This window comes from Pteropus alecto, unplaced genomic scaffold, assembly GCF_000325575.1.
Source record: "Pteropus alecto unplaced genomic scaffold, ASM32557v1 scaffold16, whole genome shotgun sequence".
NCBI lineage: Eukaryota > Metazoa > Chordata > Mammalia > Chiroptera > Pteropodidae > Pteropus > Pteropus alecto.
Window position 1 is genome coordinate 269,448 of NW_006438867.1, and position 17,710 is coordinate 287,157.

Here is a 17,710-nt window from a genome sequence, read left to right on the forward strand (position 1 = left end):
GAAAGTCTTGATTTCTTCCTCACTGTTGAATGGGTTCAAATTGTTCTTTTTTCTGCCTTATAATTTTTGTTGAAATCTGGGCATGATACATTGTGCAATAGGAACTGAGGTAAATAGTGTGAGGTTTTACCTTAATTTGGCTAGCAGTTGGACTGTTCAAAGCTTGCACTGATTGTAGGTTTCAGAGGTTTCAAATTACTCTGGTGTTTAATAATGAAAAACAAAAAACCTTCCCTCTAAGATTAGGAATCAAGTAAGGCTGTCTGCTATCGCCACTTTATTCAATATAACACTGTAGGTCCTAGCGCATGCAATCAGGCAAGAGAAAAATATAAAAGGCATCCAATAGGAAACGAAGAAGTCAAATTGTCACTATTTGCAGATGACATGATTCTCTATATAAGAACCCTAAAGACTTCACAAGAACACTACTAGAAACAATAAGCAAGTACAATAAAGTCTCTGTCTACAAAATCAGTGTTCAAAAATCCATATCCTATACTCTAATAATGAAGTCAGAAAAAGAAGTGGAAAAAATAATTCCTTTTACAATTGCAACACAAAGAATAAAAGACCTAGGAATAAATTTAACAAAACAAATGAAGAACCTATATAATAAAACTTTAAGATTCTATTAAAAGAAATCGAAGAAGATACAAAGAAATGGAAAGATATTCTATGTTCTTGGATTGGAAGAATCAACATAGTTAAAATAGCCATATTACCTAAAGCAATATATAGATTTAATGAAATCCCCACAAAAATTCCAATGGCATTTTTAAAGATATAAAACAAAAAAAATCACCAAATTTTTGTGGAAGCACAAAAGACGGACAAGCGACAGCAATCAAAACAGCATGGTATTGGCAGAAAAACAGACACATGGACAAGTGGAACAGAATCAAGAATCCAGAAATAAACTCATATTTATATGGGCAAATAATTTTCAACAAAAAAGCCAAAAACAACAGTGGAGAAAGGAAGCTTCTTCAATAAATGGTGCTGGGAAAACTGGAGAGCCACCTGCGAAAGAATGATACTAGACTGTTGTCTATCACCACACACCAAAATTAACTCAAAATGAATGGATTAAGGTCTTGAATATAAGACCTGAAACAATAAAATGCATAGAAGAAAACAGGAATGAAACTCAAGGACCTTAGGCTTAAAGAGAATTTTATGAATTTGACTTCAAAGGCAAGGGAAGTAAAGCAAAAATAAATAAATGGGACTATATCAAACTAAAAAGCTTCTGCTCAGCAAAAGAAACCATCAACAATGTAAAGAGACAACCATCCCAATGGAAAAATGTATTTGCAAGCAACACCTCTGATAAGGGCATAGTATCCAAAATATACAAAGAACTCAACAACTCAATAATAACAAAAAACAGACAATTCAATCAAAAAATGGGCAGAGGACCTGAACAAATACTTCTCTCTAGAAGACATACGAATGGCCAACAAATTTATGAAAAGATGCTCAACATCACTAGCTATTAGGGAAATGCTAGTGATGCTGAGCATCTTTTATTAAATTAAAACCACAATGAGATACCATCTCACACCTATTAGAATAGCTGTAATCAACAGGACAAGTAATAACAAATGCTGGAGAGGAGGCAGAGAAAAAGGAACCCTCATACACTGCTGGTGGGACTGCATATTGGTACGGCCACTCTGGAAAACAGTATGGAGGTTCCTCAAAAAACTAAGAATTGATCTACCATATGATCCAGCAATCCCTCTACTGGGTATTTACCCCAAAGACTTGAAAACTCATATCCAAAAAGATATTTGCACACCGATGTTCATAGCAGTATTTTCCACAGTGGCCAGTACATGGAAACAACCAAAGTGTCCTACAATAGATGATTGGATAAAGAAGCTTTGGAGTATATGTATATACATACATACAATGGAATATTACTCAGCCATAAGAAGAGATGAAATACTGCCATTTTCGACAACCTGGATGGACCTCGAGATAATCATGCTAAGTGAAATAAGTCAGACAGAAAAATTTGAAAATCATATGATATCACTTATACGTGGTATATAAACCTAAAAGCACCAAATGAACAGGACAAACAAACAGAGACTCATGGACATAGACAATACACTAGTTGTTACCAGCGGGGAGTGGCGAGGGGATAGGTAGATGGGTAAATGGGGTCAAATATGTGGTGACAGAAAGAAATCTAACAATGGGAGGTGAACACACAGTGAAAAAATATATATGTCTTACTGTTAAAAAAAAAAAGGAAAGGACTAAAAAAAGGAAATTAACATCTATTAGATGATTGGAAATTATCCAATCAACAATGTAAAGAGACAATTATTCCAGGTCTGTGTGGAATTAGAGAACAAATAGTACTAGATCAGCATTGGCTTCCTTTTGTTTAATGACGTAGTCAAATCTATGAAGCAGCTATGAAGACATTTAGCCCATGTTCATTATTTACCTTTACTCTTGCCAATTTTTTCCATTCTAAATGCAGAAATGTAAAAGTTCATAAAGCTTATGAAATTCTAAAGTAGAATGTGTTCCCCAATGTTCAGGTGTTGTCTCGTAAAGTATGTTTTCATTTCAATCTGATCTTCCCGTACTCAGATAAAGGTATAGTCCACTGTTAAGACATGCATTTGAAAAATTTTACCAACAGTGGGTGGGAATAGAATCTGGTACACATTTTCATGACTGCTGTTGGACAGCATTCTTGTACCCAGAACAAAGGAAAAAGTTTATTTGCCTTTCTTGCAATTGCATATGTGACCATATCCATTCCTCATAGTCGCCAAATTAAATGACATTTTAATTCAATTAAATGTCCGTATAAGTACCATGATGTTGTTAAGAGCACAGGCTTATAAAAGACACGAACATGGGCAAGTTATTTGAAATCTCATTGCTTCAACTTTCTCATCTCTAAAAAGGAGACAAAATTAGTACTTTTCTCAGAGTATTATTGTGAGGATAGGAATATGTAGAAATATGTAAAATAGTTAGAAGAATGGCAGACACATATTAAACATTAAATAAATGCTATCATCATTATTGTTATTGTTAGTACTACTAGATAATGAGATTTGGCCGGAGGGATGAACACAATAGTGGGCAGAATTTGTTTTGAAAATACCCTTGATACATTGGGCGTGCATAACAGGATAAGGCTTCAGCAAGTAAGTGCAGGTTTTTCACCAGAGCATGCTATCTAGGTTGCATATATTAAAGGTGGAAAAATGCTGCCAGAGAAGATAGAAAACATTCTTGAGGATGAAAACAGACTATAAACTAGATAAGAGCCACAGAGAAGGTCCACGGTACAAAGTGTCTTTAATAAGAGCTAGAACAAATGTAATCTTATGACTATAGCTAATTTTGTTTATGCAAATAGATCCTCAGATATAAGAAAGATCCTGAGACAAGAATGACAAGAAAGAAAAGAATTGATTAAATAACAAATTGAAAAAAAAAAACTGCGAGGAAGAGCTAAAGTAACCAGAGAATTTTTAATATAAAGAAAAAGGTTGAAGTAAATTTGTTAATATGAGTCTTTATTTTTATTTTGGGGATAGGACTTTTTTCCTTCATGTATTTTTTTTCAGATGGTAAAGACAGGTTGGGAAGAGGAACCTGAGGAAGTAACACTTATGAGGGCTTAAGTAATTTGCTCAAGGAAATATTGGAAAGTAAAGCAAAAATAAATAAATGGGACTATATCAAACTAAAAAGAAAATATTGGAGCCAAATTTAAGTCTACATTTGCTTGATTCCAGTGTGCAGGTTGGAATATTCCACTGTTCCACACTGTCTTTCTCTTGGTGTTCTTATTTGATATTTTTACTAATCTATGCAAATTTTTGAATATTTTGCTGCTTCTAGAAGAGATGGTTGAAATAATGTCTCATTGCCCTTGGGTCTAATAGTTTCCAGACATAATACATGGCTGCCATTTAACATCGACACCAGCTAAACTTGCTAAGTTTTACAGTTTTGTTCTGTGATGAAAGTGATAGTGAGTTATCTACTTTTCTTTTGCTACTACTTGTTTTATATTTTAACACTTTAGGAATATAGAATAAAAAAATCCAGCTTCATCTTGGCTAAATCTTGAAAAACATCATATATCCTGGTTATGATTCACTACAGTAATGTATAAGCCTATTTATATAAACTCTTTCTTCAGTACAGCTAGAACAGAGCATTGCTTTAGTTCAAATACTACAATTCTAAACTACACCCTACATAATTTATATTCTCTATTATAACCACTAATGAAGACCTTCCTTATCTTTTTTAACAACTTTGTTGATAATGGAGGGGGGAGGGCTGTGTGTGTATGTGTGTGTGTATTTTATGAGTTAATGTCTGTCTGTGTATGAAGATGAATTATTGATTGTAGAGTAGAAATAATAATGAGCTTTCAATGAAAATACTTTTGACTATATTTGTGATTGGGAAATGAAATAGGGAGGGAGGAAAAGAGAAGAAAACTAGAAAGAAAAGAAAGAGAAATGGGATAGAAGAGAAAGATAGAAGGTAAAGGAAGAAGAAAGATAGTAAGAAGGGAGAAAAACTAGACTGACCCTGAGGATTGTAAATCTTTATACTAGATGATTAATGAAACATCACTAGCATCTACAAAAAATGATTATGTATACTTTGAAGAGTAATTAGTATTTGGATATTTTAATATCAGAGCAGAGTTGGAGCATTGCTAAAAAAGACATATATTTTGATACATTGTTCCAAAAATAGACATGGATTTTCACACCACCTATACCAATTATTTGGTCTCTCTTATACCTAATGACCTACATCATCAAGATGTAAAACTGGAGTTGGGATTTAGTACAAATCTATGTAACTGAACAAAATCAATTGGTTTACCAGTGACCGAAGCTCAGATGTTAAAAATTCATACCTGTCCATCTGTTCCAATGGTGCCTCCACAGTCAGTGAGAAGTTCTGACATGTCATAGTAGCTAACAAACTCCCACAAACAGGCCTCTAGGTTCAGGTTTTGGTAGAATCGTAAGGTACTAGAACCTCTGATAGATGAGCTGTACTGGTAAGGATACATCTCTTCAACTATTTCTGGATTTTTTTTAACATCAGTCAAAAAACCATGATGGGTCTTCACTTCAGTATAATCCAAAAGGTTCGAGCACTTGTGGTTTCCGATCCTTGTGCCATCAGGACTGAGGGCGAGCTCAAAGTTGGAAAGCTCTTTAGTGGAAATCATGGGGAGCATGCCTACAAGAAATTGTAATCATTGTTAGCATTCTCACTAATAGCAAAGGACTTAGAACATTATATTTTCTTTATCTCTTGAGAAGACAAGTCTTATAAAATACTGTAGAGCAGTGATTTATTGAAGTGGTGTCCTAAGACCCCTGAGGGTACTGGGAATTAACATTAAAGCTATATTCATAATGATACTAAGATATTATTTGACTCTTTTGCCCTTATTCTCTTACTGTTATAGGTCTCTTTTTCGCCTGATGGGTCTCTCCTCAGCTGTTTGCACACTTGAGTTACACATCTAAAATGAGCCTAGAGATAGGGTAGTCAAATGTGGGACCAATGTTATGCTGTAAAACAAGGAGATACAGATTCCTGTTCACACACCCTCACTCTCCAACAACACAAACTTGGATTTGTAATAAGCGGACAAAGCAGAATAACATCCTTTTCCTATGGGAGGTAGATTCTACTGTGTAGTTCCTAACAGTACCTAATGGTTTTTTTCCCCCTTAGCTACTTAACATATAATTAACAATCAAATAATAAAATTAATATTAACAATTTATTCAGGTATAAAGTGAAGTGAGTGGACTCTGACTTGAAAATGTCTTCTGTATATGGGGAAATGTTCATAAAGTCTGGATAAAGTTATTGACTCACAAATCCTGGCCACACTTCTGTACTCAGAGAAAGTGAACACAATATATAATACTGTTAGTTGCATTTTAAATTTCATTTTGTTGCTTAGGAAATGTCTTAATGTGATTGCAATAAATATTGGGAGGGATTTATAAAACTAAAGTTAGGAAATAGCAAATACATGTTGAAGGTGAGCATTGAGATACTAAAATGCTTTATTGTAAGTCCAAGTTCAAGAGTTTTGAAGACACATTTGTGCTATTTCATAAAAGCCAGCATGTTAATGTTTTGTTTCATAGTGTTTGGACATCTTTTAAATTTATCTAATTTTAGAGAATGCTTAAATTGTCAGACTTTAAAAAATAGGCAGAAAGAAAGCAGAAACAGTTGAAGCAGAAAGGCTTGAAGTTCAAGTTGCAAACTGAGCTCTTATTGTCTGGTTGGTTATTTAGAGTATTCAGTAAAATAAATCAGGTAATGAGGATCCCAAACCACACCCACGGATTTCCTTATCCAAGGTACCTACCATCTGTGTGTGGCATCATGACTGTGAGCTTGACAAGGTTTGTATGCTCTGGGTCCTCCGGGCCCATGTAGTGCAACTTAGCTGAGAACGGCTCTGCTCCCACTATCCCTGGCACCTGGGACTGACAAAGACCTAAAAATGAACATATTTATGCTAAAAGAAGATAATAGACAACACTTGAAAATATTTTTTTAAATAGGCACTATAATTTTTCTGTGTCCTTTAAAATTCTCTTTGGACTAAGGCATTGCCGAGAGTAGATAACATAAGGAAGCAGAAAAAGATGATGTGAGCAAAAATCACAGCAGACAGTTTAGTGCCTACTTCTTAACATTTTGGGCATTTTATAAAGTTTGAAAAACAACAGTTGTTGCTCAATTTGATTTAATATGTGCTGGACATTCTAGATTATGATTATATCAACAAAGTGTGAACAGACACAGTAAGAATGATTGAAAGCCAATAGAAAAAAAGTAAGTGTATTTTGAGTGAATTTGATGTTTAACCTAGAATAATATGACTAGTTATAAAATATACATTACTTACAAGCAAATAAAACTAAAAATGTGCTTTTTTTAAAAAACAAAAACGAATGTCTCTTTAGAATCAGAGAGCAAAATGTATAGTTTGCTCTCTCTATATAATTTCTTACAATATATGTATTATAAATTATAACTTGTTTTCTCTCTGTCTCATCTATCATCTATCTATATCTATCAATCATATATCTGTCTATCATCTTTCATCATCATCATCATCATCATCATCACCACTATCTCTATCATCTATCATCTATCATCTAATCTATCATCTATCTATCTCTCAATGACTCTCAAGAAATTTGACATGAAAATCTTCCTTAATGTTTGCTTTAAGAGAATTGTGACGTTTTCATTTTAATATCATGGAGGGGATCAAGATGTTAAATTACAATTTTAAGAGACCTAGGTAATATATAACTTCCTTTCTGCTTGTACAAAACAGAGGAAATAGGATTTATTAAGATAGCAATGAAATTGGAGGCAGTCTCAGCATGTAGGCTATCTGTTTTATTAAGAAGGGTACTCATTTTAAGGAATTGTTTAATTTTTCGGCACCAACACAGTAGTTTGGTTTTAAGAAAAAATTAAAAACATCATTTATTTTAATCCTAATCAAAGAGCATGTTTACTATACAAGATATCAACAAATATTGCTCCTTACTATATAATGGTGGGAGGTGGTACATATAACCTTTATTTATGCAACAATTATGCTTTGAAAGCATTGTATGCAAATGGAAGTTTTAGAAATAGAATCTTATAAATAGACAGTTATTTAAAAAATCCTTATGCAGAGTGAAGGATTGATTTACAAAGCAGAATTCCTGTCTTTTCATTGTTATCTTTAACCATATCCTATTCTCCACCCCCAAAGTATCTAGGATCCAGCCCTGAATACAACCTCCCTCATAACAAGGTCTGGGCACTCCTAGGTACTTCTCTACATAGACTGTCCTTCCCTTTTTGTCTCCAGCAAACTCCTACTCATCCAACAACCAGCTCAGAGTGGCTTTGCCTTGCATATGAGCCAATTGTCCAGATCTGAACCTTGCATACCATCTGCTTCATTTTCTCATTGTCCCATCTTTCCCTCTCATATGACTCCTACTTCTCTGCTTGTAGTTCTCAGAATGTTCCATGTTATTTTCATGTGTCTATGAGTCATTTCTCATGCTTTTTTTTCTCTCCTGTTTTCAAGATTCAGATTAAGCATTTCCTCTTTGATGAAATCTTTCCTGACCCACTCAGGGTCATTACTACTTTTGCATTTCTGTGCCCCCTCCAGACTAAACTTTTGTCTGTGTTCTCAACTTGAGTATGAATTCCTCAAGGACAGGAATCTTGCCTTATTTTTCTTATTGTCAACATAAAGCTGTTATATGCCAGCAAACACTCTGGAATGTGATAAGTAATTTTAAAATGTGGTATGAAAATATTTGTTTTCTAATGAATATTTTCACAACAATAAGTTATCATTTTCAAGTACTTATAGAGTATTATGGACTACATTTGAAAGAATAACCAGAAATTAGACATTTATAATATTACATGGTAGTCCAGTGATCTTCATGCAAAAATGGCAAAGTATTACCTTCTTCTCTACTGATGGTTACAATAGGGCTCATCAGCTCCAGGCCTTCATTGCCATTGACATTCACAGCTCGAGCCGCACACTGCACTCTGGAGCCAGGCTGAAAATATATGGAGTCTAAAGTGATCATCTTGGATGATGTAAAATAGGTGTCAAACTCCACTTCTTTCATGGGGCTGGTTACACCATCAGCGCCAGTGGGTGCACTAATCAGCCATCGGTACTGGGTCAAAGTGTCATTGATGTTCTCACTTGCACAAATAGAGCCTGTTTTGTCATAGTCTGAATATTTAGGGTTGCAAGCCTATAGGAAAAAAAAAAGAAGTATGTTAGGGCCACAGTATAGAACAATGTGTAAATTATTCCTCTCAAGTTCTCTCTATCATAGTGTTTTCACTCATGCTTTTTTCTCCCCATTTCTACATGTTATTTATGGAAACTTTAAATTTCTATTTCTAGCCATGATAGCTTTAATGAACTCTAATCTTGCATTTCAAACAGGTATTTCCACCTCTAACTTAATACAAATAAATGTTATTCATTTTATCAACTCTTGAATCCTTGGAGTTGTCCAATCATTTTTGTTCCTTCTCTCTTTCTCTCTCCCTTCATCTCTCCTTCCCTCATTCCTTCCTCTCTCTCATCTTGCCCTGCACATCAATGAACTTCGTTGATTTTTCTTTTGCAATGTTTCTTAAGTCAATCACTTCCTTCCCATTTCTAGCACCATCTCCCTAATTCAAAGCCTTTCTAGTCAAGTGACACACTGCTGCCATGGTAACACTCAACATAACCTCTCCTTTCATGCTATTCTTCTTTGCAAGAACTCCCTGCTAACCATTAACAAACGAAGTCCACATTCATTAACATAACATTTAAATTTGGCACCAAACATACTTGTTACCAAATTATTTTGCATTGTTTATTCAATAAACATTTATTGTGTACCTATTTAATGTAGGTCATTATACCAGGGCTGTTGTGATATAAAAATAAATATGTTCCAGTTTTTACTCAGAAGGAGCTTACAATTTAGAATCAAGAATAGGCAAGTAAAAGTGTAGTTATATTATGCTATTTTTTATGCTAGTCTTCTAGATGTAGCTTGTGATGCAATCACTTCTTCCTGAAATGACTTTCACTTATCTGACTCTTCTCTTACACTACTAAAATTCTACCTCACCATCTCAAACCTTCTCTCACACATGGAGCTGCATTATTCTCATGATACTAATCACATCTTGTCCTATAGTAACTAAGTCTTATATATCTTTCTCTTCCTTATTTTTAATTTCCTTGAGTGCAGAGTTCAACCCTTATTTATTTTTCTATGAGTGACAGACTCTGAGATAACATGAGAGAACACTCTACGTACACGCCAATTAATAAACCTTTGTTGGATATAGGAAGAAAAATGAGAGCTTTATTTGATTAATGTTATATTTTCCTCTCCAAAGTTCAAAGCTTAAACCTTGTAGTATTTTCCCACTTTTAGTTCACGACAAGGCCAATACTATATTGTTAAGCTTATAATTATTTAAAATAATTATTTTGACAGATTGGATTAAACATGGCAGCATGAGAGACATTCCAGATCTCTCCCCTTGAAACAACAATAAGCTGAACACCTAAAACTCAACAAAAACACCCAAACTGCACACCAGCCTGTCTGAGTGTGGGATCTGTGCATAAGAGCTACCAGAGCAGAATACACTTCCATTAATGCCCAGACAGAGAAATAGTCCATTAAACACCATGAACAACCAAGATGACAAGGCATCTCAGAAAGAAAGGGAAAAATCTCCAGAAAGTAAGCTTAAAGAAATAGAAATATACGACTTAAATGACAAAGAGTTCAAGATGGTACTTCTGAAAAAAAGCAGTGAGTTCCGAAACGAGTCATATCAACAATTTCAGAAATTGAAAAAATACCTCGATGAGCATAACAAGGAGATTGAAACCCTCAAAAAGAACAGAATAGGTCTTCTAGAGATTAAAAAAACACACTGAAAGAGTTGATAACTGAAATAACAAGTCCAGATCTCTCCCCTTGAAACAACAATAAGCTGAACACCTAAAACTCAACAAAAACACCCAAACTGTACACTAGCATGTCTGAGCGCGGGATCTGCGTATAACAGCTACCACAGGTCAGAACCCCGGGTGCCGAGTGGTGGACTGGGAGGAACAAAGAAATTGCATCTTGAGCCAGGGCTCCCTGTAGGAGGAGGGGGAGGGGAGAAGGAGCAGCGAGTTCCCTGAACAGCCCTGCCTGAGAGTGCTGTGAGCTCCACGCGGCTGGCAGCAGTGCCCAAACATTAGAGCAGAAGGCAAAGAAACAGGGATGGCAGAAAAGTGGAAATGGCAGAGAACAACAGTTGATTTTTACCAGCTGCAGTTGCAAAACCGAGGCTGAGTGACAGCCTCCAACCTCCAATTCAGAAGGCCCCTCGCCCTATACCCTCTGAGATGGAAAGCTCTGGAGCCCCAGGAGAATCTGAGCAAACACTACCAAAGCTGTCAATAACACTGACGGGAACTGAGATTGAGGGTAGAGAGCATGATTAAACATCTATAAGGAAAAAAAAGACATTATTAACACTATATAAAACAGAGATCAGGAGGCTTAGATGCCACCTTCTGGAAACTAAAAGAAAAACACCTTACTTGCAACAGGCTAGGGACCATTATATAATAAATCTTCTTTCTGGGAGGAAAAAAAAAAAGCAGAACACACTTCCATTAATGCCCAGGTGGAGAAATAGTCCATTAGACACCATGAACAGCCAAGGTGACAAGACATCTCAGAGAGAAAGAGAAAAATCTCCAGAAATGAGCTTACAGACATAGAAATATGTGACTTAAATGACAGAGAATTCAGAATGGTACTTCTGAAAAAACTCAGTGAGATCCCAAACAAATCATATCAACAATTTCAGGAACTGACAAAACAACTAGATGAGCAGAATGAGTTCTTTAGAGAGGAGATTGAAACCTTCAAAAAGAACTGAATAGACCTTCAGGAGATAAAGAACACACCGAAAGAGTTAAAAAATGAAATAACAAACTTAGGAAATAGAGTCGGCCAAATAGAGGAAAGGTTTATTGATATCGAAGACAGAAATCTAGAAATAAATCAGAAGGACGAAGGGAGAAACCGAAGAATGAAAAATAATGAAAGCCGATACCATCAAGAGAGGAAACTAAAGAATAATGGGCATTCTTGAAGGGGAGGAAAAGGAGCAGGGACTAGAAAGCATTTTCAGATAAATAGTTGACGAGAATTTCCCAGACGTAAGGAATGAGCTGGAGCTTGGAATTCAAGAAGTCAATAAAAAAACCAATTATCTCAAACCAAAAAGACCTTCATCAAGACACACCGTATTAAAATTATCAAAGATCAATGACAAAGACAGAATTCTCAGGGCAGCCAGGGAAAAGAAGATGATAACCTATAAAGGAAAATCCTTTAGATTATTGTCGGAATTCTCAGCACAAACCTTACAAGCCATAAAGAAGTGGAATCAAATATTAAAACTATTAAATGCAAGGAATTACCAGCCAACAATAATAGATCCAGCTAAGTTCTCCTTTAGATATGAAAGAGAAATTAAGACCTTTCCAGACATACAAAATTTGAAGGAATTCTCCACTACGAGGCCTGCACTACAGGAAATACTGACAGAGGTCAGTTCACCTAAAACAAAATGACAAAACAAAGCAAACAAACAAACAAAAACACATAATTAAGAGTAAGGGGACTAGCAGGCTGATAAAAGCAGAGAAGTGCAACCCTTACTACAAACAAGGCATTATAAGCTTAAAATAAGAAGAGATTTGCTATAGCAAGATAGTAACGAATGTTCAGCATATAGGGACAAATTGAGACAATAATGACTGAAAAGGGGAGGATTCAAAGATCCATATTCACAAAGGGGAATGGAGATAAGGCATACGCAGAAGAAAATAGACGACTATATAGATACAACTATCTTTTTCATATTCATAATGGTAACCACACACCAAAGATTTAGAATTAAAATATATAACATAAAACAAGAAGGACCAGAGGGAAAACCCACAAAAGACAACCAAAATAAAGAAAACAGAAACACAAGACCTCATATTGCAATAATCACCCTCAATTTAAATGGATTGAACTCACCAATAAAAAGGCACAGAGTTGTAGGTTGTATCAAAAAACAAAACCCAACCATATGCTCCCTCTGGGAGACACATCTCTGCTCCAAAGACAAATATAGATTCAAAGTGAAAGGGTGGAAAATGATGTTTCAAGAAAATGGCATTCAGAGAAATCAGGAGTAGTGGTACTATTATCAGATGAAATAGACTTCAAAATAAAAAAGGTAAAGAAAGATACTGAAGGAAACTTCATAATGATAAAGAGACATAACACTTATTAATATCCATGCTCCCAATCAGGGAGCCCTGGATTATAAAAGCAATTACTAACAGAACTAGAGGAAGAAACAGACAAAAACACCATCATATCAGGGGACCTAAATACTCCACTGTTAGATATAGACAGATCATCCAAAGAGAAAATCATTAAGGAAATAACATCCTTAAATGACACATTAGACCAACTGGACATAATTGACATTTACCAAGCCTTCCATCTCAAAACAACTGCTTATACATTCATCTCTAGTACACATGGAACATTCTCAAGGATTGATCACATACTGAGACACAGAGAGAGCCTCAACAAATATAAGAGGGTTGAAATCACACCAACCATATTCCCTGATCATAATGTTTTGAAATTAGAGATCAACTGTAAAAAGAAAGTGGAAAAAATCACATAAAAATGGAGATTAAACAACATACTACTAAAGAATAACTAGATCAAAGAAGAAATAAAAAGGGAGATCAAGAGATACATAGAAATGAATGATAATGATAATACAACATATCAAAACTTTTGGGACATGACAAAAGTGGTCATAAAAGGAAAGTTCATATCATTACAGGCTTACCTCTGAAAACAAGAATGAGCCCAAATAACTAACCTAACGTTTCATCTTAAAAAAAAAAACTAGAAAAGGAAGATCGAATGAGACCTAACGTCAGCAGAAGGAAAGAAATAATCAAAATTAGAGCAGAAATAAATGAAATTGAAAACAAAAAAGATAGAAAAAATAAATACAACAAAGAGCTGATTCTTTGAGAAGGTTACTAAAATTGACAAATCCCTGGCTAGACACCCTAAAGAAAAAAGAGAAAGGACACAAATAAAATCAGGGATGAAAAAGGGGAAATTACGACAGACACTGCAGAAATACAAAGGATCATACAAGAATACTATAAAAAAGCATATAATGCCAAATTTAATAACTTAGAACAGATGGACCAGTACTTAGAAAAATACAATCTTCCTAGACTGAATCAAGAAGAACTGGAAAATCTAAATAGACTGATCAGCAGTATGGAAATTTAAACAGTTATCAAAAATCTACCAAAAGTAAAAGTCCAGGACCAGATGGCTTCACCAGTGAATTCTACCAAACATTCAAAGAATATTTAATGCCTATTCTTTTCAAACTCTTCTAAAAAATTGAAGAGAAGACAATACTTCCCAACTCATTTTATGAGGCCAATATTACCTTGATACCAAAATCTGGTAAAGATAACACACAAAGAGAAAATTACAGACCAATATCTCTCATGAACACAGATACAAAAATCATAAATAAGATACTAGTGAACCAAATACAGCAACATATTAAAAAGATTATTCACCACGATCAAGTGGGCTTCTTCCCAGGAGCACAGGGATGGTTCAACATATGCAAGTCGATTAAAGTGATACATCACATAAACAAATTAAAACATAAGAATGATATGATCATATCAATAGATGCAGAAAAAGCCTTTGACAAGATACAGCACTCATTATGATCAAAACACTTAACAAAATCGGTATAGAAGGAAAGTACCTTAACATAATAAAGGCCATGTGTAACAAGCCCTCAGCCAACATTATACTGAATGGTGAAAAACTAAAAACCTTCTCACTAAGATCAGGAACAAGGTAAGGCTGTCCACTATCGCCACTGTTCTTCAATATAACATTGGAAGTCCTAGCGAGTGTAATCAGGCAAGAGAAAGATATAAAAAGCATCCAAATAGGAAATGAAGAAGTCAAATTGTCACAATTTGCGGATGACATGATTCTCTATATAGGAAACCCGAAAGATTCCACAAGAATACTGCTAGAAACAATAAGCAAATACAGTAAAGTCTCTGGATACACAATTAACGTTAGAAAATCCATAGCATTCCTATATTCTAAAAATGAAGCATCAGAGAAAGAAGTGGAAAAAATAATTTCTTTTGCAATTGCAACAAAAAAACTAAAATACCTAGGAATAAATTTAATGAAACATGTGAAGGACCTATATAATGAGAAGAAAATAAAAAGAAATGGAAAGATATTCCATGTTCTTGGATTGGAAGAATCAACATCGTTAAAATGACCATATTATCTAAAGCATTATACAGATTTAATGCAATCCCCACCAAAATTTTATTGGCATTTTTTAAAGAAATAGAAGAAAAAATCATCAGATTTGTATGGAAGCACAAAATACCCCGAATTACCAAAGCCATCCTGAGCAAAAAGAACAGGAATCACTCTGCCTGACTTCAAATTATACTACAAAGTGACAGTAATCAAAACGGCATGGTATTGGCAGAAAAACAGACACATGGACAAGTAGAAGAAAATCGAGAGTCCAGAAATAAACCCATACTCATATGGGCAAATAATTTTCGATAAAAACACCAAAAACATAAGAAAAGTCTCTTCAATAAATGGTGCTGGGAAAACTGGAAAGCCACCTGCGAAAGAATGATACTAGACTGTTGTCTATCACCACACACCAAAATTAACTCAAAATGGATGGATTAAGGTCTTGAATATAAGACCCGAAACAATAAAATGCATAGAAGAAAACATAGGAATGAAACTCAAGGACCTTTGGCTTAAAGAGGATTTTATAAATTTGACCTCAAAGTCAAGGGAAGTAAGAGCAAAAATAAATAATGGGACTACATCAAACTAAAAAGCTTCTGCTCAGCAAAAGAAACTGTAAACAAGGTAAAGAGACAACCTTCTCAATGGGAAAATATATTTGCAAACAACACCTCCGATAAGGGTGTAATATCCAAAATATACAAAGAACTCAATAACTCAATAATAACAAAAAACAGACAATTCAATCAAAAAATGGGCAGAGGACCTGAACAGACACTTCTCCCTAGAGGACATACAAATGGTCAACAAATTTATGAAAAGATGCTCAACATTGCTAGCTATTAGGAAAATGCAAATCAAAACCACGATGAGATACCATCTCACATCTGTTTGAACGGCTGTAATCAACAGGACAAGTAATAACAAATGTTGGAGAAGGATGCAGCGAAAAAGGAACCCTCATCCACTGCTGGCAGAAATGCAGATTGGTACGGCCACTACGGAAAGAGATATGGAGGTTCCTCAAAAAATTAAGAATCGGCCTACTATATGATTCAGCAATCCCTCTACTAGATATTTACCCCAAAGACTTGGAAACTCATATTCAAAAAGTTATTTGCACACCGATGTTCATAGCAGCATTATTCACAGTGGCCAGGACATGGAAGCAACCGAAGTATACTACAATAGATGATTGGCTATAGAAGCTGTGGTACATATATACAATGGAATATGACTCAATCATAAGAAGAGATGATATACTTCCATTTGCAACAACATGGATGGACCTTGAAATAGTCATAATAAGCGAAATAAACCAGATAGAAATGTTGAAAATCACATGATATCACTTATATGTAGACTATAAACCTAAAAGCATCAAATGAACAGGACAAACAAACAGAGGCTCATGGCAATAGATGTACTAAGGGTTACCAGAAGGGAGTGGGGAGGGGGAAAATAAAAAAATAAAATATTTAAAAAATTGTGTATATATATATATTATTAAAAAAACAAATAAACTGGCATTTAAAAAAAGGAAAAGAAAAAAAAGAAACTACAGACTAAGCATGTGTGCAATGATCATATATGTAGTACCATCGAGAGCACTGTATCTCTTGGACTCAAGAGCACCTGTCCAAAAAATAAAATAAAATAAAATAAAATAATTATTTTACAATTTCCCTCAATTTCCTACTCACTGTGATACAGATGACAGGATATCCAGACACAGGTCCAGTACTCTCTTTAGCTCTGGAAGCATCATCATACATCAATAAGGACACAATTTGAGGGACAGAAGGAAAAGTGACATCTGCTATGCTGTTCATTTCTTCTATGTAAATAATGGCTTTGGTCACCTAGAAAGAAAAGATAATTATTTGTGATTATTGAAATATTTGACTCTTGGTGCTTTTATTGCACAGGACAATACCATACAGTCAAGTCTCCAGTTTTATTATGATGAAAATTGTCATATTCAGAGCCCCTACAGAGTGACAGCCCTATGTGGTTTGCATGTCCACGTGACCTTGGCACATTAGTCATATCTTATGGTACCAGAGGAGGGTATCTGAGCCCAAGGGAGCCTGGATTGGCCAGTGGTCCACAAGGTATTTGGGCTGCAACTTTTTTCTCTAAATTGTGATGAAAGTAGCTAACTCTGTCTTGGGTTGTGAAGTGGAAGATCCATGAGAAAGTCAATTTGTTCATAGTGGGAAGAAAGCTAAATGATATGCAGAGACAAGATAGTTTATGTGATAGCATGGCCTATGCTAAAGTGAACGTAAATAAAAGCAAAGCTTTAAATGGGTAGAGGTCAGAAGTACAGCCTGAAGCACAGGGAAAAGAAGAAGTTGAGTCATGACAGGAGAGGAATCTGTGAACATGTACTGCTGGTAATGTGACCAGAACACCTTGCTGATAAATTTGCCTTAGCTCCTGAATAACCTTCCATTATCTATCACAATGACTATCACAGTTTCCAAATCTATATTTATAGTGTATTCTTAAAAGAAGCTTGTATTACTTGAAGTGATTTGAGTAAATCTGTTCCTTTCATTCAGAGTTTGATACAATGCTCCATAAAATTAAAAAGCAAAAAGTCATTTTTTATGTGATCAAGACTTATAAAATAGATTTCCTGCCCATATTTCTTGAAT

The 17,710-nt window shown here is 34.9% G+C and overlaps 1 protein-coding gene across 1 annotated transcript in view; it reads right to left on the bottom strand.

The window, feature by feature from the left end:
- The window catches only part of FREM2 (FRAS1 related extracellular matrix protein 2), a 268,872-nt gene that overhangs the window by 67,331 nt on the left and 183,831 nt on the right, over positions 1 to 17,710 (bottom strand). The window contains exons 13-16 of the mRNA XM_006915781.3: positions 16,751 to 16,909; positions 8,549 to 8,852; positions 6,416 to 6,547; positions 4,928 to 5,259 (exon numbers count right to left, since the gene is read on the bottom strand). Coding sequence (XP_006915843.1) covers positions 4,928 to 5,259; positions 6,416 to 6,547; positions 8,549 to 8,852; positions 16,751 to 16,909 — 927 coding nt within the window. The remainder of the gene's footprint in view (positions 1 to 4,927; positions 5,260 to 6,415; positions 6,548 to 8,548; positions 8,853 to 16,750; positions 16,910 to 17,710) is intronic.